Source organism: Tupaia chinensis, unplaced genomic scaffold (genome assembly GCF_000334495.1).
Source record: "Tupaia chinensis unplaced genomic scaffold, TupChi_1.0 Scaffold000078_1, whole genome shotgun sequence".
Lineage (NCBI taxonomy): Eukaryota > Metazoa > Chordata > Mammalia > Scandentia > Tupaiidae > Tupaia > Tupaia belangeri.
Genome location: NW_006159539.1, coordinates 4,674,484 through 4,702,272, shown reverse-complemented (window position 1 = coordinate 4,702,272; position 27,789 = coordinate 4,674,484). Strand labels below are relative to the sequence as shown.

The 27,789-nt window shown below is 45.3% G+C and overlaps 1 protein-coding gene across 2 annotated transcripts in view; it reads left to right on the top strand.

Moving 5' to 3' along the window:
- The first annotated feature begins 719 nt into the window (after nucleotides 1-719).
- Nucleotides 720-27,789, top strand: part of EFL1 (elongation factor like GTPase 1) — a 128,039-nt gene continuing 100,969 nt past the window's right edge. For both annotated transcript variants that reach the window (XM_006142658.3, XM_006142657.3), the window contains exons 1-13: nucleotides 720-830; nucleotides 3,458-3,525; nucleotides 7,106-7,190; nucleotides 8,334-8,467; nucleotides 10,566-10,703; nucleotides 14,233-14,447; nucleotides 16,069-16,192; nucleotides 19,940-20,016; nucleotides 20,680-20,816; nucleotides 21,769-21,891; nucleotides 24,076-24,175; nucleotides 25,282-25,430; nucleotides 25,689-25,855. In XM_006142658.3, coding sequence (XP_006142720.1) covers nucleotides 740-830; nucleotides 3,458-3,525; nucleotides 7,106-7,190; nucleotides 8,334-8,467; nucleotides 10,566-10,703; nucleotides 14,233-14,447; nucleotides 16,069-16,192; nucleotides 19,940-20,016; nucleotides 20,680-20,816; nucleotides 21,769-21,891; nucleotides 24,076-24,175; nucleotides 25,282-25,430; nucleotides 25,689-25,855 — 1,608 coding nt within the window. In that variant the 5' untranslated portion in view covers nucleotides 720-739. The remainder of the gene's footprint in view (nucleotides 831-3,457; nucleotides 3,526-7,105; nucleotides 7,191-8,333; nucleotides 8,468-10,565; nucleotides 10,704-14,232; nucleotides 14,448-16,068; nucleotides 16,193-19,939; nucleotides 20,017-20,679; nucleotides 20,817-21,768; nucleotides 21,892-24,075; nucleotides 24,176-25,281; nucleotides 25,431-25,688; nucleotides 25,856-27,789) is intronic.

The following is a 27,789-nucleotide window of genomic DNA, read 5'->3' as shown; positions in this document are numbered from 1 at the left end:
GGGCCCGGGGGGGGGGGACGCGCCGGCGGCGAGCGCGGGCGGGGGGCGGAGGGCGGAGGGTCCGTTCGCCCGAACTACCGCTTCCAGCCCGGGCCCCGGCGGCCGCTTCTGCGTGCGGACGCGAACCCCTTGAAGCCAACCTGGGACCCGAAGGGACATGAAGGCTAGGCAGAAAGGAGCTTTTACCTCTTTTATGTCTCATGGAAAGACATGAAAGGCCTGCATGCACCTGCTTGCTTGAAAAGCACGTGACCCAAAACTTTGTTCGGGCGCGTTGGGCAGCGTCAGAGCCGGGGCATCACCTCGGGGAAAGCCGGTGAGGATGAATGAGCGACTTGGGGAAGGCGGAGATGGCAGCATCTTCTCGCCCTCCTGCATGCGCTCCTTCCTGGAAGTCGCCCTGGCCTGGAGAAGTTTTCCTGCGTCCATGGCAGGGTTGGGGCGTCCCAGCGCACCCAGCCGCGCCCGCTCGTGATTCATCGCAGCCTTTGGATCCGGAAGGAGGAGCAAACCCTTTAAGCATAAATCCAACGTGACACTGAGTTTAGTGTGCAAACCGGGCTTGGGGCTGCGCGGGGGGTATCCCTTTTCAATAGATGTTGGTTGGGGTTCTTCGTTTAAGGTTCTGAGAAGTATTGTCAGCTCCCCACATTTATTATTGTTTGTTTTGCCCCGACCTTTTAGTCCTTCTGCCATTTGTAATACATATTTAATTTTTAGTCACAGGAAATAAGTAGCCATGGTGCTCAATAGCTTGGATAAGATGGTTCAACTCCAGAAAAACACTGCTAACATCAGGAATATCTGTGTTTTGGCTCATGTGGACCACGGTAAGAATCCTTTTTAGTTGGCTCACTTGCATTAATAAAGAGGGTGTGTGTCTGCCTGTCTCAGTGGAGTGAAGGTGTGGACAGTTGAGAGTAATTCTTGCTAAGAAGCACGTCTTATTTCCTTTAAAAGTTTTATATGACTTAGAGAAACAAGTTTTAAAGCGTTTCAAATGAGCACAGTTAACTAGTGATTAGCATTCTTGTCTATGGTATGTCACATTGTTCTTTAAACCAGAACTTGAAGTTTTGTTTTTGCAATGGCTGTGTATACAAACATTTATAGTCTTGACTAATATAGTCTCAGAGCCTGTGCTATGTGCTCCTATTTAATTCCTCAGCCTTTATTTATTTATTTTGGAGAGGTTTTTGCCATAGGACGCATGCGCTTGCCAGGAAGATAGAGAGAGAGAGATAGAGAGACAGAAAGCGAGAAATCACCCCCCGGGGGAATGGCCACGCCGCAATCCCTTCTCCTCCATTCTCCTCTCAGGATCTTGGGCACGCATGCACACGTGCCTGGCATGAGTTTAAGCCACCAGGTCTGGGACTCGAACCGTGGTCAACTACATGGGAGTCCAGTGACATACGCTAACTGCTGATTCCGAGGATGAGTTTAATACAAATCCAGTGACTAATCCCTGCCCCCCCCCATGAGTTTTCATAATTACACTGTTCGTATTTTGAGAACATGAAGACCAAGAATGGTATTTTTCATTGTTTTTGAATTGACTCATGGGGCAAGTCAGTGATGTGTGTGTGTAACAAATTATTTTAAAATTAGGTTGATCTGGGAATATCCTTGAAGGCCTAGGATGCATTCATTCATTCATTCAGCAGGTATTTGTGTTGACTGTCTCCTATGTGGGAGGCATGTTCTGGATCTAGCAGTATGACGGTGAATAAAGCACAGCCCCAGCTTTTTTGATACTTCATTTTAGGGGGATCGATGCCTTCCATACTGAGACTGAATAGTGCTTTCGTGGGTAACAGGAAGGTGCTGCTCTCAGCACATTTGCTGACATAGAGTGTCCACAGGGGCCCAGGTGACGCAGTATGAAAGGTCTTTAGTGCTCCTACTGACTGGTCTCTGGTTTGAACTATTACACAGATCCCATAGCTTTGGTGAGGTTCTTAGAGTTTGGTAAGGACTTGTTTGAAGGAAAAAGCCGTCCTTTGTTACTCCTCCTCTGCTGTGATATTTACATATACCCGTGGCATTCTGTAAACTGTTGTCTGACGGTACCTCTTGAAATTGTGTAGATAGCAGTTATTGTCAGTTGATTGTAGACTTGAATATACAAGGAATTTCTTTTATTGCAGAATCCCAGGTTTAGGTTTGGATTCTAGGTTGCACTGGTAGCCCAAGGTAGCTGGTGCCCTCCACAGGCTTTACTGCAGGCAGTTGGAGATCTGGCTCAATTTTCTGAATGTCTTTGTGAAATGTTTTCTTGAGCCAGTTTAACTGGCAGATGCCAACTAAGGCCCTGCATGGGGACATACAGCAGAATACTGCATCCTCTTGTTTTCAGTGCTGTTTTGCCCAGTATACCTTGTAGAGACAGAGATTATTTTGTTCTTTTGTCATTCTGAGTTATCAGAGAAAGTGACAAGACTGGTCACTGTTAGGGAAATGGGATGATTCACATGATAGTTGTGATATACTTGGCCTAGCTGTGGTGACATGCACTGCTAAGACTCGGTGCCCCACAATCTGAGACCACATGGGAGGCCTGGGTTCAAGTCCTGGTCTACCTCCAGGCCAGGAGCAGTGGCATGCACCTGTAATGTCAGCAACTTGGGGAGGCTGAGGCAGGAAGATTACGAGATTGAGGCCGACCTGGGCTACATACTGAGACCTCATCCAAGAAAGAGCTGGGTGTGTTGTTCTCATCTGTAGTACCAGCTGGGAGGCCGAGGCCTTGTAGTAACTATGAAAGAGCTGTTCGTCAGAAGTATTTTCATTGGGGGACTAGCAGTTGGTGTAATGGCTATGTTGCTGGACTCCCATGTAGGTGGCCGCAGTTCGAGTCCTAGACCCAGTGGCTTAAACTCACGCCAGGTGTGTGTGCGTGTATGCCCAAGATCCCAAGAGGAGAATGGAGGAGAAGGGATTGTGACGTGGCCATCTCCCACAGGGGTGACTTCTCGCTTTCTGTCTCTCTCTGTCTTTCTGGTGAGCTCACGCACCCTATAGCAAAAACGTCTCAAGTAAATAAATAAATAAATGCAAAAGGGAAAAAAAATAAATAAAAAGAAGTATTTTCATTGGCATAAGGGTTTGCTTCATCATGTAAAAGTCTATGCATATTTACTCTATATAGAGTCTACCTCAGTTTAAGAACAGTTCTGTGCTTAAAAAATGTATGAAATTTTTTCATGTGAGGTTGATGAGGTCCATGGAGTTGGAGATAAGATTTCAGTACGATAGAGTGCTAGCATCTGTGTTCTTCCAGGTGATGTTTTGTTCAATTGTCTAATGAATCTCTTTAGAATGCCCCTTGTCTTATTTACTCGGGTAAATACAAAAATTACAACAGATACTAAATCTGTAGATATAGTCCTCCCCCTCCCATTCCTTCAAAAAAAAAAAAATGTAGATTCTAATTAGTGTTATTTTATTTTAACAGGAAAAACCACTCTGGCTGACTGTCTTATTTCTAGCAATGGCATCATCTCCAGCCGCCTGGCAGGCAAGGTATGTGGATATCTGATACATGCTTATTGTACTCAGTAAGTGTTCGCTGTCTGCAACTTCATAAGCACGGTGCCGTGTTCTTTAAAGCTCTAAACAAGTATGAAGCATTTTTCTTGTATCTAAGAAGGGGTCCATTTAATAAGATAAAATAGAGCTTGAGAAAAACAGTTACTTCTGTATTGCCCTGTGTAGCTTTATATTATTACTTTGTAAGTGCAAAGGTGAGTTTTTGCAACAAGTCAAATGATATGTGGTTGTGGAAGATTTCACAGAGTAAGGTGGCTCCTTGTGGGTACATGAATTGGGGAATTTTGAAGAAGGGGCAGAAAAACCATCAGGTGGTGGGAAATACCTGAAGGCTGGTTTATGCAAGGTACGTGATTCAGGTGGAGCATTTGCCTCCAGACTAGTGTGGGAGAGAAAATAAACTGACAGAGAGGATGTGTGAGTAAAGAACTTCTTGCAGGTTAACTTCAATGTCCTTTTACCAAACAGATCTTCTTCAGCCTGGGGTTCATGACAAATAGAGTTTTTGGAAATCGAATTAATGAGATCTTTGTTCCTAGCTGTGAGTTAATGACTTAGACTAATTTACTTGAGAGATATTCACAGCCAGCAGGTGCCGGGGTGGTTAAGGCTCTGGACTCCCAATGGCCGACCGTTGTTTAAGTCCTGAAGATTATGCCAGGTGTGTATATGTGGATGCCCAAAATCCTGAGAGAATAATGGAAGAGAAGGGACTGTGGCATAGTCATACCACCCTCCCCCCCACGGGGGGGGGGTAGGTTTCTCACTTTCCCTCTCTCTGGCAAGTGCACACGCCGTAAGACAAAAACTTAGGGGTAAAAAATAGAGACATTCATCTTAATGAATCTAGGATATGATCAATAGCAGGTGACAGTGAATAGAGAAGAGGTAGAGAATCCATATTGAGTTAATAAATCCACCCAGAAGATCCGGATGTAGAGTTGGACACTTGAGATGACTTTGGTGGTGTAAGCGGGTACTTCAGAGAAACAGAACCAATAAAGTATTGGGTTGCCAGGGGATCAGCAGATGGCATAATGGTTACATCACTGGACTCACACAGTTGACTGCGGTTCACATCCCGGACCTGGTGGCTTAAGACTCAGGCTGAGCGTGTGTGCATGTGTGCCCAATATCCCAAAGAGAATGGAGGAGACGGGATTGTGGTGTGGCCATTCCCCTGGGGAGGGAGTGATTTCTCACTTTCTGGCTCTCTGTCTCTCTGGTGAGTCCACACACCCTACAGCCAAAAAATCTCTCTCTTAAAGAAAAATTGGGTTGCAGAAAAGTCATGATGCATTTTTGCATAAAAAGGCAGAAAAATATGCCATGACTTTTTGACAACCCATTGTAAATCTGTAAAGGTACATGAAAGGGGATTTATTAGGAGAACTGGCTCACGAGTTATGGCAACTGCCAAGACCCTCAGTAAGCTATTGTAAGCTAGAGACTTTGGGATGCACGCGGCATGGTTTAGTCCGTGACTGAAGGACTCAGAGACGGGAAAGCCTGTGGTATAACTCACGGTCCGAGGCCGGAAGCCTGAGAACCCAGGTAGGAGAGGCAGTGACGTAAATCTTGGAATTCAGTGCAAGCCATTCTTGATCTGGTACCCAGGGCAGCAGCTCTCAGTAGAGACCAGTCTACCTTCTGTATTTGTCCTGGCATCCAGTTGATTGGATCTCACCTTCCCACTTTTTGGGTGTGGATCATCCCCACCTAGTCTGCTTTTCTGGAACCATCCCTACTGACACACCCAGAGGAAGGCTTTACCAGGTTTCCATGTGATCCTTGGTCCAGTCCAGAGGAGGCTGAAAAAAACTGGATTGAGTAACATAATGAAGTGCTTGAGAAATTTTTCCCACTTGAGAAATTAGAGAAGGGGAAATAATGAATCATAAATTAAGGAGGTAGAAAATAGACCACAATAGAAAGGGTCAGTGAAGCCTGAAGTTTATTTCTGGAAATCTTAACTAACAAATGTAATATGAGACAGGTACTAATTTTTAAAAAGGTACTAGGAATGTAGACAGTTCATGATTCTCTTGACTATAAAACTTTTTAAAAATTTGCCGGAAGCTACAAGTGCCCTCCAGAGAGAGAGAAAGACGGGTGGGGGAAGTAGGAAAGCACACCATAAGGGATGTCCATCCTTCTCCATTTCTTCCTCCTTTTGGGATTTTGGGCATGCACACTCATGCACCCAGCAGGTTCTTCAGGTTGCTGGGATCGGGATTCAAACTGCATGGTTCACCGTGTGGGATCCAGCTCTCTCAATTAGGCCATGTGCTAGCCCAGACTAAGCCTTTCAAGATGGCAAGATTTATTATAAATGCATTATAACTGGTGGTTTGCAATCAACCAGGGTGTAAATTTGACTGGTAGCCCAGAGTAGTAGGCCTAGAAACACACACATGTATACGGGAGCCTGCTCTGCTTTACAGAGCTGGTATTTCACATGTGTGGGGAAAAGATGAACCTCTCAATAAATGGTCCTTGGATAATCGGTTATCCACATAGGATAAAAAGGCTGGATCTCTACTGAACACCTCATACAGAAATTGATTGTACATATTCAAACATTTCTATGTGAAAGGCAAAACTTTAACAGTTAGAAAATATCATAATAATTTTTTGACCTTAACAAAAATTTTCTTTTTCTTTCTTTTTTTTTTTTTAAGAGAGATTTTTGCTATAGGGTGCATGTACTTGCTGGAGAGACAGAGAGACAGAAAGCAAGAAATCACACCCCAGGGGGATGGCCACACTGCAATTCCTTCTCTGCCAGTCCTCTCTCGGGATTTTGGGCACACACATACGTGCACCCAGCGTGAGTTTCAAGTCGCTGGCTGGGTCCAGGTCTTGAATGATGGCTGATTATGTGGGAGTCCAACACCTTAACCGTTACGCCACCTGCTGATCCTGGGCTTAACAAAAATTTCTTGAAAAAATGCAAGCCATTTTCTAGAAGTTAAATAAAGCCATTATCAGTATTGATCAGCCTTGCAAAGCCTAGAGAGTGAGATACGGGCCCTTACTTGTGGGTATTAAAGCTTTATGAAAGCCACCAACTAAATGGTGATGTTATATTTTTTACTGCACTATTCTTTTGAAGTTTAAAAATCTGTTAATTTAGGAAAAGAGGTAAAGGTTTCTCGTGCTTTTAGAGACCTTCTATTTCAGTTCTGCTCAGACTTTGCAGATAGCCTGCGACTAGGAAAAGAATGGTGCGTTCTTGATTAAAAGAAGGAATCCCTCAGCCGTTGCCTCCTGTGAGTTGCTCTTGGATGGCCCATTCGGCCCATTCGTTCTGGGTAACGCTCTGTGTAGGGCAAGCGGCATCCAGGTGCATTTGAACTGCTGGCATTGTCTTTCGATTTGTCTGTGTTCTTCTCTTCCCCTAGACCACCTTCCCTTCTCCAGTTCCCTGGCCCTTAAAAAAATGTTGCAGGAGGTTCTACAGTTACATTTTAAAGCAAAATTCTAATGAGCCAATTTTACTGTGACATTTTAATTCGTCGGAAAGTGAGGATGCATACGTTGTTCTTTCCAGTTACGGTACATGGACAGCAGGGAAGATGAGCAGGTCCGAGGGATCACTATGAAATCCAGCGCCATCTCACTGCATTACACCAAAGGTAAGTCAACTGCGTCTTAAAGAAAAGTGGTTTTGCCTCTTTCGTGTCCTCTCCATCTGTGAATCAATCACATGCCTCAGTTGTTTGCTGTGTATTGCTCGTGTTTCATTCTGGCCTCTCCAGATGATCTCTGGTCAGTCAGGCAGCCCAGGCTCGGATGCCTTTGGGGACCTCTGACTGGTCTGAGGGCAACACTACAGTTCCCACTCAGCCCTATCCCCTGTGGATTTCTTCACGGGGTGGTCAGGAGACCCAGGACATTGACCAGAGAAAGAGAAAGGGAAAACGAGAAAGCAAGCCACCAAGTCCACTTCGACCACGGTCAGTCTTGTAGGAGTCCAGTGCCTTAACCACCATGCCGCCTGCCGGCCCCAAGGATGTCATTTTGATAGTAACACCTCAAAGGGATTTACGAAACCCACACATCCGTGCTGTGAAATACTCCGTGGTTGTTAAAACAGACCTTTGACCTATGTGTAATTATGTAGAAATTTAAAAACAATTTGTGAAGAGATTAAAAAGCAAATTGCAGAGGAGTTTTGAGAGGTGCAAAGTGTCCCAGTAATAAAAAGCAGTTGCACGTGCACATCAAGCACATCGAGGGGTCCGGAAGGACACATGCTAAACCGTAACTGCTGTCGCCCTGGAGGATGGATTGCAGAGAAACTTCCACCGTTTGGAATATTTATTTCTATACTGTTTGAAAATCTTGTATGAAATGTCTACTTTTATATTTGGAAGAAAATAATAAAGATGCATTAGGTTGTTGTAAAAGTCACGATGCATTTTTGCATAGAAAACCACAGTAAAATACATCATTGAAACCAGCAGGTAATGTAGTGGTTAAGGCTCTGGACTCCTGCATGGTCGACTGTGGTTCAAGTCCCAGACCTGGTGGCTTGCTTCCTCCCTTCCCCCTCTCTCTCTTTCTCTCTCTCTCTCTCTGGTGAGCACACATGCCCTATGCCAAATATTAAAATAATAATAACATTAAGTAATTCTTGAAAAAAAAAAAGGGGAAAAGTACAACCATAGCTGCTGATCGAGCATTTGGCTGCTCTGTTTAGTCTTTTCTTGGAAGCTTTCTCATTGAAGAATGCTGGGACGAGTTTCACGTACCCACACAACTGAATTTCCTTTCAGGTAACGAGGAGTACCTGATCAATCTGATAGACTCTCCAGGACACGTGGACTTCTCCTCGGAAGTGTCGACAGCCGTTCGCATTTGCGACGGCTGCATCATCGTGGTAGATGCTGTGGAAGGAGTCTGTCCACAGGTGGGGGATCGTAGTGTGACGCTACGTCAGTGGTTGAAGAAGGTGGGGAAAGGGACCAGCAGATGGTGCAGTGGTTACCAGATGGCCGACCACGATTCGAGGCCCGGAACCACCAGCTTCGTAATCATGCCACGTGTGCGTGTGTGTCCAAGATGCCAGGAAAAGAATGGTGGAGCAGGGATTGCGGTGTGGCCACCTCCCCCGGGGGGGCGATTTCTCACTTTCCCTCTCACACTCTCTGTCTTTGTCCAGCTAGCACACATGCCCTAAAGCAAAAGCTTCTGAAAAAAAAAAAAAAAAACGGTGTGGGAAGAGGAAGAGCTAATTGACTGTTGATAGCTGTATCGCACTTCAGACTTTTCACTAACAGTCAGAAAGTTGGAAAAAAAGTTCACATTTTCCCATGTTCCAGTCTGTGATAGAGTTAACTCTCCAGGTTTGAAAGGATCTTAGAGATGATGATTTTAACTTCAGGTACTTTGAAGTGTCTGTGATATCCTCTTAGAGAGGGACTTAGGGGACCGGCAGTTAGGGTAATGGCTATGTCACTGGACTCCCACGTAGTCGACTACGGTTCAAGTCTTGGGCCCGGTGGCTTAAACTCACACCGGGCACGTGTGCATGTGTGCCCAAGATCTCGAGAGGAGAATGGAGGAGAAGGGATTGTGGTGTGGCCATCCCCCCTGGGGGGTGATTTCTTGCTTTCTGTCTCTCTGTCTCTCTGTCAAGCACATGTGCCCTGTAGCAAAAATGTCTCCAAAAAAAAAAAAAAAGAGAGAGAGAGAGAGAGAGAGGGACTTAGTAAAAATAGGAGAAACACTGGGGCGTATTTGGGGGCGTATCAGAGTCTTACTCTAATGGAAAAGGTTGCTGAACTGTCAGGTTACTGACAGCAAGACACTGAGCCAGTTCCTGCAAAGGGGAAATTCTCTTCTTAGTCTACACCTCTGCCTCCACCGTTTATTTATACACACAGTCCCCCTTCTTTCTGCTTTCTCGTCTTCTTTCATACGAGATTCCATTCTTTTTCATCCATCCCCAAACTTGGAAAAGGTCACCGGTAAGGCCAGGGTGAACAGAACTAGTGAGGATGGAACTGAGCTTGGCTCTATATGTTCATTGCTTTTAATACTATTTTTTGAAAACTCCTATTTATCTTAAAGGAAGAATATGTCACATTTGTAGTCAGTGTTTTTTGTTTTTTTTAATTGAAATGTGTGAATTACTCAAGTAGAAGAAACTTAATATTCTGAGAAGGTGCACTGTGATTATCTAGTAGCCTCTGCTCTGATGTTCCCTAAGGGTGCGGGTACCACAGCCTCAGGAGGACAGCCTTGGTCTCGGTAGTGTCTCAGCTGTCGTGATGTGAAAAATGAAATGAACACACCATCTTTAGAATGTAGAAGAGTGATCAGGAAAGTATTCACAGGAGATACTCTGGGGAATGTTTTATTTTTCACTTCTGTGCTAATAACAAATGTTTTGTGGGACCAGCAGTTGGCATAATGGCTATGTTGCTGGACTCCCGTGTAGTTGACTATGGTTTGAGTCCTGGACCCAGTGACTTAAACTCACACCGGGCGTGTGTGCGTGCGTGCCCAAGATCCTAAGAGAATGGAGAAGGGATTGCGGCGTGGCCATCCCCCCGGGAGGTGATTTCTCACTTTTTGTCTCTTTGTCTCTCTCTGTCTTTCTGGTGAGCGCACGTGCCCTATAGCAAAAACTTCTCAAAAAAACAAACAAACAAACAAAAACAGAAAACAAGTGTTTTGTAATTCAGCTGCGTGTGCGTGTTCATGTGTGTGCGTTTATAGACATACACATACAAGCACATTTCAGACTCTATACTGTCTTTGTACGCTTTAATTTATCCTTAAATAAACGGCCAGTTCCTAAAGGCAAGGATGATCTCCCACCTGGAGCTCTTTGCTCCTGTGCTCCATACTTGGTGAATGCCTAGTGGGTTTCTGTGTCTGACTGGCATCGTCTGAGTGACAATGAGGGACTTTGGGAACATGTTGGTTATCACTCGTGTTTTTAAGTGTGCTTTAATTATTGCAAATCATGATGTTTAGATTTGTCTTTCTGTTTCTCTCAGACACAGGCAGTTCTGCGACAGGCCTGGCTTGAAAACATCCGTCCAGTTTTAGTGATTAACAAGATAGATCGCTTGATAGTGGAACTGAAATTCACCCCCCAGGAGGCCTATTCTCACCTCAAGAATATTTTAGGACAGGTATTTTATTTTTTAGTAGTTTAAAAATTGGGGCTTAAAGAAGAGTCATAAGACAATTAGTGAGTTGGGTATGAGGTATTCCTACAGAAAATTCACTTATTTAGAACTTCACTTGGGATTCATATGCGTCAAATCGTCATGCTGCAACAGAGGCACCCGAGCCAGCGTGCCCTCAGGAGAACCCTTCGTCTCCTGGAAGCACCCAGCAGTAGAAGGCTGGGTGGTAGGCTCTTTTTTTAAAGCTGAGCGGTTCGATTCCAAAGTGAAGCAGTGTTAGGAGGTATCTTGTTACTTGTCTTCAGATGGAATTTTTATCTGTGCTCTCGTTCACTTATATATCCGGAAGATATTTACGTATGTGTATGTTAAATGAACCATTGGCTGTCTGTGGTGTGCTGGGAATTGTGATTATGAAGTTAAACAGGTTCAAGTCCTTGTTTTCAAAGAGTACACAGTGTCGTAGGGGAGACAAACAGTAAAGGAGCTATGAGGGGGTTTCAACAGGTTTGTGGACAGGGCCAGTAGGTGGTGTAGTATTTAAGGTGCTGGAGTTTTACATGGCCAACTGTGATTCGAGTCCTGGATCCGGAGGCCTGAAAATCAGATGGACATGAGTGCCCAAAATCCCAGAAGGAGAATGGAGGAGAAAGGGATTGTGGCATGGCCATCTCCCCTGGTTTCTCAGTTTTTCTTGCTCTGTCTCTCTCCCAAGAGCACATGTGCCCTATGGCAAAAACTTAAAAAAAAAAAAAAAAAAAAAGTGATGTGAAAAATGAAATGAACACACCATCTTTAGAATGTAGAAGAGTGATCAGGAAAGTATTCACAGGAGATACTCTGGGGAATGTTTTATTTTTCACTTCTGTGCTAATAACAAATGTTTTGTGGGACCAGCAGTTGGCATAATGGCTATGTTGCTGGACTCCCGTGTAGTTGACTATGGTTTGAGTCCTGGACCCAGTGACTTAAACTCACACCGGGCGTGTGTGCGTGCGTGCCCAAGATCCTAAGAGAATGGAGAAGGGATTGCGGCGTGGCCATCCCCCCGGGAGGTGATTTCTCACTTTTTGTCTCTTTGTCTCTCTCTGTCTTTCTGGTGAGCGCACGTGCCCTATAGCAAAAACTTCTCAAAAAAACAAACAAACAAACAAAAACAGAAAACAAGTGTTTTGTAATTCAGCTGCGTGTGCGTGTTCATGTGTGTGCGTTTATAGACATACACATACAAGCACATTTCAGACTCTATACTGTCTTTGTACGCTTTAATTTATCCTTAAATAAACGGCCAGTTCCTAAAGGCAAGGATGATCTCCCACCTGGAGCTCTTTGCTCCTGTGCTCCATACTTGGTGAATGCCTAGTGGGTTTCTGTGTCTGACTGGCATCGTCTGAGTGACAATGAGGGACTTTGGGAACATGTTGGTTATCACTCGTGTTTTTAAGTGTGCTTTAATTATTGCAAATCATGATGTTTAGATTTGTCTTTCTGTTTCTCTCAGACACAGGCAGTTCTGCGACAGGCCTGGCTTGAAAACATCCGTCCAGTTTTAGTGATTAACAAGATAGATCGCTTGATAGTGGAACTGAAATTCACCCCCCAGGAGGCCTATTCTCACCTCAAGAATATTTTAGGACAGGTATTTTATTTTTTAGTAGTTTAAAAATTGGGGCTTAAAGAAGAGTCATAAGACAATTAGTGAGTTGGGTATGAGGTATTCCTACAGAAAATTCACTTATTTAGAACTTCACTTGGGATTCATATGCGTCAAATCGTCATGCTGCAACAGAGGCACCCGAGCCAGCGTGCCCTCAGGAGAACCCTTCGTCTCCTGGAAGCACCCAGCAGTAGAAGGCTGGGTGGTAGGCTCTTTTTTTAAAGCTGAGCGGTTCGATTCCAAAGTGAAGCAGTGTTAGGAGGTATCTTGTTACTTGTCTTCAGATGGAATTTTTATCTGTGCTCTCGTTCACTTATATATCCGGAAGATATTTACGTATGTGTATGTTAAATGAACCATTGGCTGTCTGTGGTGTGCTGGGAATTGTGATTATGAAGTTAAACAGGTTCAAGTCCTTGTTTTCAAAGAGTACACAGTGTCGTAGGGGAGACAAACAGTAAAGGAGCTATGAGGGGGTTTCAACAGGTTTGTGGACAGGGCCAGTAGGTGGTGTAGTATTTAAGGTGCTGGAGTTTTACATGGCCAACTGTGATTCGAGTCCTGGATCCGGAGGCCTGAAAATCAGATGGACATGAGTGCCCAAAATCCCAGAAGGAGAATGGAGGAGAAAGGGATTGTGGCATGGCCATCTCCCCTGGTTTCTCAGTTTTTCTTGCTCTGTCTCTCTCCCAAGAGCACATGTGCCCTATGGCAAAAACTTAAAAAAAAAAAAAAAAAAAAAAAGTTCGTGGACAAATGGAATTAAAATATGAGTTATTTTGATGCCAAAAATGTTTAAGATCTGTGCACAATTTTTTCACCATATACTTTTCCTCTGAATTTTTTTTTTTTTTTTTTTTTTGGAGAGATTTTCACTGTAGGGCGCGTGCGCTCGCCAGACAGACAGAGAGAGACATAGAGACAGAAAGCGAGAAATCACCCCCCAGGGGGGATGGTCACGCCGCAATCCCTTCTCCTCCATTCTCCTCTCGGGATCTTGGGCACGCACGCACACGCGCCCGGCGTGAGTTTTAAGCCACCGGGTCCAGGACGCGAACCGCGGTCGACTACGTGGGAGTCCAGCGACATAGCCATTACGCTAACTGCTGGTTCCCTCCTCTGAATTTTTGAAGACTCATTGTATTTGAAATACAATTTCAGCCCTGATTCGGGAGCATAGATGAGAGCTACCTAAGCTACACTGGGTTAAGGGAAAAAGAAACTTAGTAAAAAGTCTTGCAGTGAAAGCTCGAGATGGAACACATACGTGTTTGTCAAGTAGAGAACTAGGGGTGTTCAAAAGAGGAGTGAGAAGATGTGCAGAGTCATAAAGATGAGAAAAATCACGGCACAGTGTTGCAGTCAAGGAGCTGCAGGGAGGACCAGGCAATGTTATTTGCGACTGTGAATGGGCTGATAGGTTGGAACACAGGGACCAGGCAGAAACGTGAGCAGTAGCCTCCATTTCCTTTCTGGTGGGAACTAGGTTACTTCCGTGGAAGTGAACGTAGGGTCTGGAGATGGTGAACATTTCGAACAACCAATGTGAGGAACGGGCAAGGGAGTTGATCAAGGCTACAGAACAGGACTGTAGGAGTTGGAAACCATGGATTCCTAGCGGTGCCAGGCCCCACTGTGGGGAACCAGCTATATGACAGGATAGCGTTTACATTAAACTAATGATAATCATAAAAACCTTACCATTTAACGTCGCTGAGTTTTGAAGGAATGGGTTAATAATACGTAAGTGATTTGTCGATCGTAAATGTCACCCTTGCCTATTGTGCTGATACATCCTAAGCTGTGACTGGCACTTCCTGCCCTGCACGTGCTGAGCATCTCAGTGACACTCTGCCATTTCACCATCTCTCCTAGATTAATGCACTCACAGGAACTCTTTTTACTTCTAAAGTCCTAGAAGAAAGAGCCGAGAGAGAGACTGAGTCTCAGGTGCATCCAAATTCGGAGCAGGGCGAGCAGGTGTATGACTGGAGCACTGGCTTGGAGGACACGGACGACTCTCACCTTTACTTCTCTCCAGAGCAGGGCAATGTGGTGTTCACCAGCGCGATAGACGGCTGGGGCTTCGGGTAAGGCCGTTTGCGTATAACTGATGTTTTAGTTAACGTATTTATTTATTTATTTTCCTTGCCAGAGGGTGCATGTGCTCACTGGAGAGAACAGAGACAGAGGGAGAGGGAGGAAGAGAGTGAGAAAGCTCCCTCAAGGGGCACGGTCACCCCGCAATCCGTTACCCCTCTCTCCTTCCTCTCAGGAGTTGGGCACACATGCCTACGTGCCAGGTGTATTTCTCAAGCTGTGTACTTGGCCATGTGGGATCCAGCTGCCTTAACCATGCCATGGGCTGGCCCAGGTTAAACTTGTTACTGGGTTGTCGGAAATAGGACGACACATTTTACATAGAAAAGCATGTTATGACTCTTGACAACCCAATATTTTGACATAGTTGCAGAGTCACATAAAATTATAAGTAATGATACCAAGAGTTCTCTTGTACCTTCATCAAGTGACCTATCTATGGTGACATCATGCAGAGTTACAGTCCAGGGTCACAACCAGGACATTGACATTGACTGTCAAGACAGAACATTCCCCTCACAAGGACCCCTCACATTGCCCTTAGACAGCCACACCTGCTTCTTTCCCACCCCAAATAAAACACCTGAAAACTGAAAAAATTGGGCTAAGATGATGTCTAAGAATTTCTTGCTATTAAAAGCTACAAGTGATTCATTCAGTCATATAACAGGGTCAGACCCATTGATTACTTCATTTGTGAGCTCTTTGCTAATAAGCCACAAGGCAGGGGGCATGTCCTTTTCTTATAATGATTTTCACAAGTAATCTAAGTGTTCTATGCTAATGGCAGTCAAAAGCTCACAAATTAGAGAAAGTTTATTGTGGAGGGAGAAGGAATGGGGAGAGGCTTGAGTAAGGAGGATAAGGGCAGCTTTGTATGCCTTCCCACCTTTGACCCTTTCCTTCATAGATATCATCCGTCAGTGTTCTCCTGTGTTAGTCCAGATCCGGTTTCGAGATCAGCTTTGCCTGGTTCTTAATAAGTTGTGTTAATTTGTGGGGAAATGGTGGCAGAAATGAAAGCACCAACACCTTTCCCTTCCAATTTTCCTCTGAGAGGTCAGTGGCTAGGGAAAGTTGGCAGCTGTGCGTACGTCACAAAAGGTGGAAAATGAACACATACCAGAATTTGGAAGATGGCTCCGCAAGCCCACGGGTGTACGTTCGTGCGTTGATTTCCTTGCTAATCAGCCGTCACTTTGTGGTTGTGAAAAACTGACATATGGTTTACTGTTGGGATCATCGTGATGGGCAGTTGGAGCCTGCATTTCCCTGGCCTGTGTCCATTTTACCTTGTTTTACATGTGCAAAATTAAGAAAGGGAATTACAGCATGGACTCCAATTCCTACCAGTGTAAGGAGTATTGGACAAGCACATGGAATTTGGATCAGACTGCTTAGGTTTGAATTCCAAATTATGTTCTGTGTAATACCTCTGTGCTCCAGTATCTTCTGTAAAAACGAGAGAAGGTTGTATGATACTTGGGATGATTAAGTTTAGTAATCCATACCCAGAGCTGTGAACAGTAGTTGACACAGAAACACTGAAGTGTTAGCTGTGCTTATACTTATTTTTGTTGTTAATACCCTGGACACTTTCTTTTCTTCCAGAATTGAACAGTTTGCCACAATCTACAGTCAGAAAATTGGCATCAAAAAGGAAGTTCTTTTGAAAACCTTGTGGGGAGATTACTACATAAATATGAAGGCTAAGAAGATTATGAAGGTCGATCAGGTAATGTGGTTGGTGGTGTCCCTTTTGATTTTCGGTGACATTCTTGCCCTATGAACGCCTGTACTGTGAAGGCTTAAGTAGATTAAATTCAGCTTTGGTTTATGCAGGTGAGTTCATGAGGAACTTTTCACCGATGTGTATTTGGTTAAGGCTTACAAGTCTTATATCTAAGGATTGTTTATATAATAGAATTTTTTTTTTTTAGAGAGATTTTTGCTATAGGGCATGTGCATTTGCCAGAAAGACAAGAGAGACAGAAAGAGAAGTCACTCCCCCTAAAGGGGATGGCCATGCCACAGTCTTTTTTCCTCTGTTCTCCTCTTGGAATTTTGGGCACGCACACACATGTGCCTGGCATGAGTTTTAAGCTGCTAGGTCCAGGACTCAAACCAACTATGTGGAAGTCCAGTGACGTAACCATTAGGCCATTTGCTGGTCCCTATAATAGAATTCTTAACTCTTAAATACATGTAGGGAGCAAAGAAGTACATTTTGTTGTTAGAGCAGCAAAAGTGTCAGATTCCAGATACTCGAAGACGTATTTTATATTATGCATTTGTCCCCTTAGCCCTAAAGAGCTGTCTCTTCTAGATGTTACTGTATGGTTGACACGTTACTTCAGTCTCAGATGAGGCCTGGTCTCGCTGTGCGCTGGTCACCACGCACTGCTTGTGGAACAGGGCAGCCATGTGCTTTCAGAAACCCATTCCTCTATATGTAGAAGTGACATAGGACGACTGAAGTCTTGTGGCCTCAGTGCATACATTCCCTGAATAGAGAGATTTTTGCTATAGGGCATGTGCATTTGCCAGAAAGACAAGAGAGACAGAAAGAGAAGTCACTCCCCCTAAAGGGGATGGCCATGCCACAGTCTTTTTTCCTCTGTTCTCCTCTTGGAATTTTGGGCACGCACACACATGTGCCTGGCATGAGTTTTAAGCTGCTAGGTCCAGGACTCAAACCAACTATGTGGAAGTCCAGTGACGTAACCATTAGGCCATTTGCTGGTCCCTATAATAGAATTCTTAACTCTTAAATACATGTAGGGAGCAAAGAAGTACATTTTGTTGTTAGAGCAGCAAAAGTGTCAGATTCCAGATACTCGAAGACGTATTTTATATTATGCATTTGTCCCCTTAGCCCTAAAGAGCTGTCTCTTCTAGATGTTACTGTATGGTTGACACGTTACTTCAGTCTCAGATGAGGCCTGGTCTCGCTGTGCGCTGGTCACCACGCACTGCTTGTGGAACAGGGCAGCCATGTGCTTTCAGAAACCCATTCCTCTATATGTAGAAGTGACATAGGACGACTGAAGTCTTGTGGCCTCAGTGCATACATTCCCTGAAGCTTTGCTTTTTCTAATGCAAAATTCGGAGTTTTATTAACTTATTCTAATTGAAAATCGTATCTTTATCAATTTTCGATTATATTCACAGTATAAGGCTACAGAAAGAAAAAATAATAAATCAAGAGCCAATGCTGCTAATGATACAGCTTTAATTTCTTTCATTCTTCTTAGACACACACACTCACGCACACACACACACACATTTTTATCCCTATATATGTATTTTTCATTCCTCAGTTGAGATGATAGTGGTAATATACTGTTAGCTGCCTTCTGGCTTTAAATCATATTATGAACATCTTCTGTTGCCATTGAAAACTTCTTATAAATAGCATATTTAAAAGAGATCGAGTATTGAGCCTGGCATGTGGTGTAGTGGTTAGGGCGCTGGACTCCCATGTGACTGACTGTGGTTTAAGTCCCGGATCTGCTTGGGATCAACCTGGTTTCTCTCTCTCTTTTTGTCTCTGTCTCTCTGTGGTTAGCACATATGCTCTATAGCAAATTGAAAATAATAAAAATAAAATTAAATAAATTTTTTAAAAAAGAGTATGGTACCAGTAGGTGGCATAATGGTTACGTTGCTGGACTCCCAGCTGTGGCTTGAGTCCCAGACCCGGCGGCTTAAAACTCATGCCAGGCTCATGTGCGTGTGTGCCCAAAACCCCAAGAGGAAAAGGGATTGCGGCATGGCCATCCCCTCTGGGGGGTGATTTCTTAATTTATGTGTGTCTCTCTCTGTCTCTCTCTGGTGAGTACATGTGGCCTATAGCAAAAAAAAAAAAAAAAAGAAAAAAAAAACTCTCAAAAAGAGTGAGTATAGTTAAGTGGGAAAGAGCATGGCTTGAGGGTCAACTATGTATTTAAATTTTTTTTAGTCGAAGACTTCTCTCTCTTTTTTTAAGTTTATTCATGAAAGACAGAGCATGTGCAGGCATGAGAGGGAGGGGGCGAACCACTCTCAGCAGGGTCTTGTCGTGTCGTGATCCCCTCCCCCAGCCCGCCAGCTTCTCACATCTTGTTTGATGTGCTTGCACCCAGCGTGTTTCAGGCCCATTTGGGGATCTGAACCTGTGGTTGGTTGGCCTCCAGCATTGCGGTTTAATTTCCCACTGATTGTAATAATCCAAGTAGTCTCTAGAACTATCCCTATCATTAAAAAGCATTTTGTTATTATTTTATTTTGTGAGAGCTGATTTATGTAATTATTCTCCTAATATTGGCATAGTTGATTTTTTTCAAAAAAAATTTTTTTGAGAGGTTTTTACTATAGCGTATGTGTACTCATGAGACAGACAGAAAGTGCAAAATCATCCCCCAGGGGCATGGCCACACCGCAGTCCCTTCTCCTCCATTCTCCTCTTGGAATTTTGGGCGTGCTCACACCCACACCTAGCCTGAGTCTAAGCCGCCAGGTCCACGGTTAACTGTGGGAGCCCAGTGACGTAACCGTTACGTCATCTGCTGGTCCCGCAAATGTTTTGATACTGTAGATAAAGCTGTGTAAAACCTCTTTGTGCACAAAGTTTTTGTTGATGACTTTTTTTAGTCAGACATTCAAAGGCGGTGACCTTTAGTTTGTAATACTGTTGCTGGAGAGATGGCCATGCTGCAATCCCTTCACCCCTATTCTTCTCTTGGGATTTTGGGCACCCACACATACTCCTGGCGTGATTTTCAAGCTACCAGGTCTGGGACTTAAACCCTTGTCAGCCATGTGGGAACCCAGCGCCTTAACCACCGCACCACATGCTAACTCCATTTTCTTGTGTTTTCAAGAACATTTGGTGTTTCTTTAGAAATACAAATAGTTTATAGAAAGAACCTGTTTGTGGAGAGTGAAGTTTGAGCTCTCAGCTTGGGCATTATGTGCGCTTCTTTGACAGTAGTGGTGAGCCACCTGCAGTTATGTGTCCCCCAGATGGTCACATCAGTAACCAAGTTCATGGTTTCCAAGAGAAAGGACCGGTGGGTTATTGCCGATTGGAGGGTATTGCCTGTCTATGGCATTTTGTTTTGTTCTGTTTGGTTTTGCTCTAGGGCAGAGCAGACAGTGGGAGGAATGGGAAGAAAATGAGGGGGGGAAGGTGAGAGATCACTCCCCAGGGAAGGTGGCTGTGCACTATCCCTTCTCCTCCTGGGACTTGGGGCAGGCACGCACATCTGCCCGTTTTTCAAGCCACCAGATACTGGATTCGAACTGTGCAGTTGGCCATGTGGGGTCCAGCCACCTGAACCACCATGCCACCTGGCTGACCCCTGTTTAGAGTCTTTGTGTAACTATTTTCATCTACCTTACTGTTGAATATTTTCAAATAGAAATGAAACATGCCGAGAATGAATATATAAAATGCCTATCAAATGTTCAGGAACTTAAATTCATGTGTTCTTTTGTACAGGCTAAAGGAAAGAAACCTTTGTTTGTACAGTTGATCCTGGAAAATATATGGAGTTTGTATGATGCTGTCTTGAAAAAGTAAGACTGTAGTAAAATTGCTCACCTTGGGGCTTCTTGGGACAGGGTGTTTGATGAGTCACGCTTCAGGGAGCTGAGCTGGACTGAGCGCGTGAACACTGCCTGTGCAGATGAGTTGATTACGGGGCTCGGACAATTGAAAGGAGTAAGTGATACTCAAATAAAGGGTGACAGGAGGAGGCAGGCAGCACTAGTTTATTGAGTGCTGAGGCGAAGAGATAACAGGATGGAGGGAAATACTGGGCCTTTATTTTTACAAAGCAGGTTTAGGAAATGGTGACTGTAGTAGGAAAGGGGTCACGAATGGGGAACTTGGGAAGGAACGTGCCTGGTCTAAATGGACAAGGGGGCTCGTGTCAGTGAATTTACTTTTGAAGTTGCTCAGAGGTGCAGTACTTACCTTTTAGCGTGTATTTATAAAACCGCGCTCCCAGTTGGCAGAGCTCGTGGAGCAGTGTGGCGAGTGTTGACGCAGGTTCACTCGGGCGTGTCAGAGCTGGTGGTGTGGAACTTCCCACTGCAGCAGGGGTCCCTCAGTTTTACCTCCTTTTTGAGAAAGTGGGGGGAAATAGTATCAAATAACGTGGTTTTTTTTTTTTTTCCCCACTTGTTCATATCTGTTTATAACATTTTTCCCCCTGTCCAATCTTTTGCTTTCTATAGGGACAAGGAAAAGATTGATAAAATAGTGACCTCTCTGGGATTAAAGATTGGAGCGCGGGAGGCCCGACACTCAGACCCGAAAGTTCAGATCAACGCCATCTGTAGCCAGTGGCTCCCCATATCCCACGCTGTCCTTGGTATCCTTTATTTTTGATGGTTTTTGATGAAATAATTATGATAAAACAAGAAAAAACAATGAGTTATTTGGCAACCAGGAGACCCTTTGGAAATGACGCATTTCAATCCCGAGTAAGTCTTCTGTGCTAACTTTGTGTTCTACGAGGAAACTGTACTTAATACTTGAAAGATTAATCGACTGATACTAGTCATTACTATTAATCCTAATTATTGGTCTTTTAAGAAGACACCTTTTCATTCTGTCGGGTTGTCAGAAAAGTCATGGTGCATTTTTGCATAGAAAAAAATACATCATGACTTTTCCGACAACCCAATAGTTTAGTAGTCTGTAAAGATAAAAATGCTTACATTAAGATTTGTATAGAAATTGGGACCAGCAGTTAGCATAATGGCTATGTCACTGGACTCCCATGTAGTCAACAGCGGTTCGTGTCCCGGATCCGGTGGCTTAAAACTCACGCCGGGCGCGTGTGCGTGCGTGCCCAAGATCCCAAGAGGAGAATGGAGGAGAAGGGATTGCGGTGTGGCCATCCCCCCGGGGGGTGATTTTTCGCTTTCTGTCTCTCTGTCTCTGTCTGTCTGTCTGTCTGGCGAGCGCACGCGCCCTATAGCAAAAACCTCTCCCCCCCCAAAAAAAAAGGTTTGTATAGAAATAACAATTTTAGATATTTGGGTTAGATCACCATGTCATCTAAAAGGTAACAGACCCCTTGCTAAGCTCTGGTGTTGGAATACGTGGTGAGAAGCGTGTCTGAGATTGAGGGAGTCCGTGAGCTCCCTGGAATTGTATGCATATGTGGGGTGTGATGCGTAAGACCGTGTTGGCTGTGTAGTCTGGGCATCTTCTGTGTGGACGTGACGTTGTTACTTTGGTATTTCACGCAGACAGTGAGTCTCAGCCTCAAGAGCGGGTACTGACCCAAGGTTTAGGTCCTTAACAGCAGACTTCAGCTATGGTGTGTCAGAAACTGCCGAGTCCCCTGGATATCCCTGCGGAGAGGGTGGAGAAGCTGATGTGCACGGGATCGCAGACCTTTGACTCTCTTCCCCCAGAAACTCAAGCTCTGAAAGCAGGTGAGGTATGGGTGACGTGTTGAGTTGCACCGTGCTACGGCGTGTCCTCGGCCTAGGCCGATCTGGACCAGTTTGCTGAATGTCACTTGGCCAGATGTACAGTTCAGTGAAGGAACCACTTCACGAATGGCTCTCTTACCAGTTTGGGTTTTTTCTTTCTCAAAGTTTGATTTTGCTCTAGTCATTTTGCTCGGCCAGTCTCGGAGTGGAGAAACAGACTCTGAGACTCCTCCCTCCTGCCCTGATCTCATTCCATAATCCCACCCTATTCTGTTCTCCCAAACAGCCAGGAGTGTGCTCCCTGAGCTGTGGCATCACTGCTGTGACCGTGTCCCTAGAGACTGGGATGGGGCTCCAGGGGCTATGCCGCCTATGAGAAGCCTGCACACACCTGCCCCGTGAGGGTGGGAACCGCTATCTGGGCCTCTGTAGGCTCCATGAAATTGACCTGTGTGTATTCACGATCTCTCTCTTTGCCTTCCCTTCTGCGGTACTTGGAACTCCTGTCCTGCAGAACCACTCTTGTGGTCGCTAGTGACTCGTGCTTTGTTAAATCTAGTGGCCGGTCCTCTGTCCTCGGTCTTCGTCTGAGTGGGTCTATCATCACTATTGACACAGCTGATCATCCCTCCTCCTTTGAACACTTTCTTCTCCAACTTTCAGGCTTCCCCGTGCATCTGCTTTTCTTGTCTCCCTGGCTTCTCCCCGCCATCACCGCTACCACCCGCCGCCCCGGTTTAGCTTATGCTTAGTCTCTTTCTGGTTCCTCTCCATCTCCCAGACTTCCAAACTCTGAGGCGCCCCAGCCAAGGCTTCGTCTTTGCACCTCCTCGGTTTTACCTCCATTCATTAGCGTTGATCTCTCCTTACCATTCCCGGGTCCGTTGAAGGCACCTCCGTTCTCTCATTTCGTGGGTCCCAACACTGTGGAGGCATCTGCTGCTCTTTTTCTCTCTCACCCTGCAGTAAGTCCATCAGCAGGTGCTGTGTGTGCTTCCTCTGAAATATGCCAGATGTTTCCCAGCGTTGCCACTCCCGCCCCTCCCTGCCCGGCGACTCTCACGTCTCACTCGGTTGCTGTAGCAGTTTTTCCGCCGTTCAGTATGTCCCAGCCTCTGTCCTTGAGTCCCTTCCATGTTCTCCAGCCAGAGCGGGCCGGTTAAAATGGTGACCAGGGTCCTCACTTCTCCCAGCTTTTCAAATACCGTGCTGGCAAGTCTTCTGAAGTGTGTTTGTCTTCCTGTCATTTTCGTCTTACTAGAATTTTGCCATTGAATTCTTTGTGTACAGATTATTTTAATATGGGGTGATGAGGTGGATTTTCTTTTTAGAAAAAACCACTTACTACTGGTTGTGTCACTATCATGACATAAAATGTATTAAAATGTATGCATTTAGGGAGAGCTGATAATTTTATAGTGTGGAATCTTTATTTCTAAGGATTTCGTTACTATCTCAGTGTAATATGTTCATGTTCTTTCTCAAGTTGCTATTGTGGAGCGTTGGAAAAGCTGTTTATTTTTGTTTATTTTATTAACAGGCTACCTTATTGACTGGTGACCTTTCATAGTACTTCTTCATTCTTTCCATTCTCCACCGGATATAGAAAAAATGTTATTAGGGCTAAGTATGGTGGGTGATTAACTCATTCCCTGGCGTGAGCTTTGAGGTAGACTCATACGTCCGGTGGGCCACGCCCTCTTGCCACAGCTGTCTGCAGACCCTCCACCCCATTAATTTTTTTCTTCATTTCTGCTAACTCTGCTCTTGCTTTCCTTCCTGTTCTTCCCTAGCAATCTTCTATTTTCTAGATGGCATTTCCACCCCAGTTGTGAAAAGTTACGGACTTCTTATGTATTTAGATGATGCTATTTCTACATATCTTTCAGGAAATTTTCTTTTTTTTTTTTGTTTTTTTGTTTGTTTGTTTGTTTTAAGAGATTTTTGCTGTTCTCCAGGTGGGGTGGCCACACTGCAATCCCCTTTCCTCCACTCTCCTCTCGAAATCTTGGGCACACACGCACATGCCCCCAGAGTGAGTTTTAAGCCACCAGGTCTAGTAATCGAACCGTGGTCGACTATGTGGGAGTCCAGTGATGTAACCATTACACCGTCAGCTGGCCCCCAGAATTTCTTTTGTTAAGTAGTGGGGAAAATGTGACATTTGTACTTCCTGCTGTTTAGCGTTTATGAAATGTGGAGGAGAGGACACTGCTCCGGTCATCATCTTCGTTTCCAAAATGTTCGCGGTTGACGCCAAGGCCCTGCCTCAGAACAAGCCACGGTAAGGACAAGGGGGTGTGGGCTGGGCTAGGGGTGCCGTGTTTGGGGGGTGTCACTGGGTGTGAGTGGAAGGCCACAGGTACTGCCTTTGCTCCTCCACCCAGAACGCTTTTGGGCCCGCGCCCCCGCCCCCCCAGGGTTACCTGCGGTTTGGACAGTCATGTGTCCTTAGGTGAAGGTCGTTTAAGTCCGCTCCGGTGTTGATCTGAACTGCTGTAAATTTGAAGAGAAGCGGTAACGGCAACGTGGCCACAGCTCACTCTTGTTGAACACATCAGGGAAGGCTCATGCAGGCCTTCCTGTCTCGGCCCACTCTGACTGCCTCGGTGGAGGTGGCGAGCGTGTGCACATCTCTGCCGCTCCGTGTAGTGTGTGTGTGCAGACGTGTGGGAGTCGGGGAGGGGTGATTTCTCAAGTTCTAGAGTCTCGGGGAATCTGTTCAACGCCATCCGTCTCCCGTAGGTATCCCTCCTCCTCACCCATCCTGCCTCCCCACTAGTGTAGAGCCCATCATCTCTTGTGGAAATGATCGCAGCGGCTTCCTAGCTGGTTCCCTTGTACTTGTGTTTGTGTCTTCTTACGAGTTTTAAACAGGAGTTTAGAAATACAGAAAGTTACCCGAGGGTTGGTTGAAGGAACAGCTGAAGTGTTCACCTTGGGGAAGAAACGGGTGAGGGAACTGCTTGAGTGCAGCTGACTCGGAAGAAGGGGAAGGGGTCCTAGGTTGTTGGGTGTGGCTCTAGGGGACAGACAGCAGCCGTGCCTGACTTCTGTGAAGCAAGTTCATGTGCATTTGCTAGGCCTTTTCCTATTGGGGGGTTTCTGTAAAGAGGAGCTTGGTCCTCAGTCCTTCCAGTGCCGCGGTATAGATCCCCTCACCGACAGCCTAGGGTGGTCGCCCTGTTTTGATAACCTGTTACGTAGCGCCTGGTAGGCCTCTCTCCTATTGCCACAGCTAGGGAAGGAACTTAGAGAAACCTCTTAGCAAGGGAGCGGGGACTGGTCAGCAGTCTCTCCAACCATGTCAGTACTTGCTATCTCTCTGCTTGAACGAACTGAGAGACGCGTGATGGCGCCAGATGATACCGTATCTGTGATGTCCCGCAGGCCTCTCACTCAAGAAGAAATCGCTCAGAGACGTGAGCGCGCGAGACAGAGGCATGCAGAGAAGCTCGCGGCGCAGGGGCAGGCAGCCTCGGAGCCTGCCCAGGACGGGGACGACCTTGAAACAAGTCCAAAGGGAGAAGAGCCAAGAGGTACAGCTTTCCCCAATAGGCTTCAGTGCCAAGTGGTGGACTTTAGTTTAACTCAGGACCCTCATCATTTAGCCCTTAAGCTCTTAGCTTTAATGTAAGTAAATAAATAGGTAGTAGCTTTTCTCAACATTCTTTATCTTCATGCTTTGTTCCTGAAGTCGGGCCAGACATACTGTATTCACCGTTCCCCGGGTGTTCCCAGGAGTCCCTGGGCCAAAAGAGCTCTCCTGGCACTCATTATCCTTTTGTTTCTGGCAGGCGATGAGCAGCAGGTGGAGAGCACGGCCGCTAAACCTGTGCCCCAAGAAGAACAGCACCAAGAGTCTTTCATTGCGTTTGCTCGCGTGTTCAGTGGCGTAGCCAGGAGAGGAAAGAAAATCTTTGTCTTGGGACCCAAATACAGTCCCACTGAGTTTTTGCAACGGGTAAGAATCGCAAAGAAAGCATTAACTGGATTGTTTCAGGGATCCGATATCTGTTCACATTGGTTGGTTGGTGATTACCTTGGGGTAGATTTATTTTGTCTCTAGGTAGACCCACTCTCATGAGTCTAGAGACCCACGAGAGTGAGCCCATCTATAATATCTCCCCTTGTGCTGCTTTAGTAACGCGGTATGCTAGTCCCCCCCTTAGCCAAGACCCCCAGTGGATGCCTGAAACCACAGGTTCCACTGAAGACTGTAAAGGCTGTGATTTTCTCCTCTACGTGTATACGTAAAGTTTAATTTATAAATTAATTTATGAAGTAAGGTACTCATACACGAGCCCTGTGGCAGTTGAGCGGACCGTTGAAATGGCTTCGAGGTGACTAACAGGCGTTGTGGGTAGCACATACAGTGTGGGTATGCTGGACAGAGAGATGGTTCCTGTCCCAGGCAGGACGAGGGGCATGGCAAGAGATCCCATCATGCCACTCACAATGGTGTACAATTTAAAACTTACGCATTAATTTTTTTCTGGAATTTCCCGTTTAATAATTTTTGGACCACTTTTGACTGTGGCTAAATGAAACTATGGCAAAGCAGCCCAAGGATAAGGGGGAACTTCGTATAGATGTCTCGCGTGGTAGCTTTTAGGAAGCTAAACCGGAATGTGAACCAACTTTTTTGGATTTGTTTTCCTATTCCTTTTCAAGGCAAAAATCACCTTGTAGCTAAAGGAAAGAACCGGTAAGAGCAGATGGCATGCCAGGGTTATGACAGATCTTCAAGAAATATGGAGGTCCAAAACTAGCTGTCTTGGACCAAAGTTGTGTGGTAAGCCAGGGCTAGGCAGCAGTTGTTTGGCAGGTAGATCCAGAAACCCAGTCAGGAGGGCTGCAAGCAGATGAACAGCCAGCATCTAAAAATGCCTGAGCCAAAGAGCAAAGAAGAGATCTTACTAGGTCTCAGAACATTCTGGGAAATAAGCAAGGTAAGTGCATCAAAATTGAAATTTTTGTTTGTTTGTTTGAGAGTTTTTGCCATAGGGCACGTGTGCTTGTCAGAGAGACAGAGACCATGAGATAGAAAGCAAGAAATCACTACCCTCTAACCCCCAAGCAGGGTTGGCCATACCACAATCTCTTCTCCTCTGTTCTCCTGTTGGGATTTTTGAGTACACATGCACATGCACCTGGCCTGAGTTTCATGCTGCGGGGTCCGGGATATGAACTGTGGGAGTCCAGCGCCTTAATCACTGCGCCATCTGCTGGCCCCAAGTGCATTAAAATGAGATAATAAAGGTCATAGGTTGATGGTCAGGATCAGTGAGAGGCAGTAACTTGTCAGTTGGCAGTGTGAAGCATCGTGGGAAGACAAGCACGTGCGTATCTGTGCAGGAGGCAGTCTGTGTGCATTTACACCAGGGAAGCTCTGGTATTCGGCTGCAGATGTGAGAGAGAGATGGCCGTTGAGGAAAGCCTCTGCCATTAGTTTTTCCTTGCCTTGAATGTTTATTCCATTTTTGAGCAGTTTAATCCTTCTTGGAGATTGCAGTGCTGAGTGGTAGCTAAGCAGTCCCTGATGGACTGTGGCGTGTTCTGAATTAGTAAAAAGAAGCACAGCCCTGGGAGAGTAAGGGGTTATGTTTTCTGGAAGACTGAAAGTGCTGTAATCACATGTATATTACCTTAGCATCTTGGCTTGGGCATAATTGATTGTTGTACCCATAAAGGTCAAGTATCTGTTAATTTTTTTTCCTTCTTTACTTTCTGAACTGTCTAGTTGACTAAGAAGGTGTTATTTAGTGAAACACTGATTTATAGGGCATTACAAATTCCGTGAACACTTCAATTTATCTTCAGTGCAGAGCGTCTCTTTGGTCTTGTGGGGCTACAGGTTGAAATCAACTCTTAGGTGTCAAGTGACTCAAGCAGGAA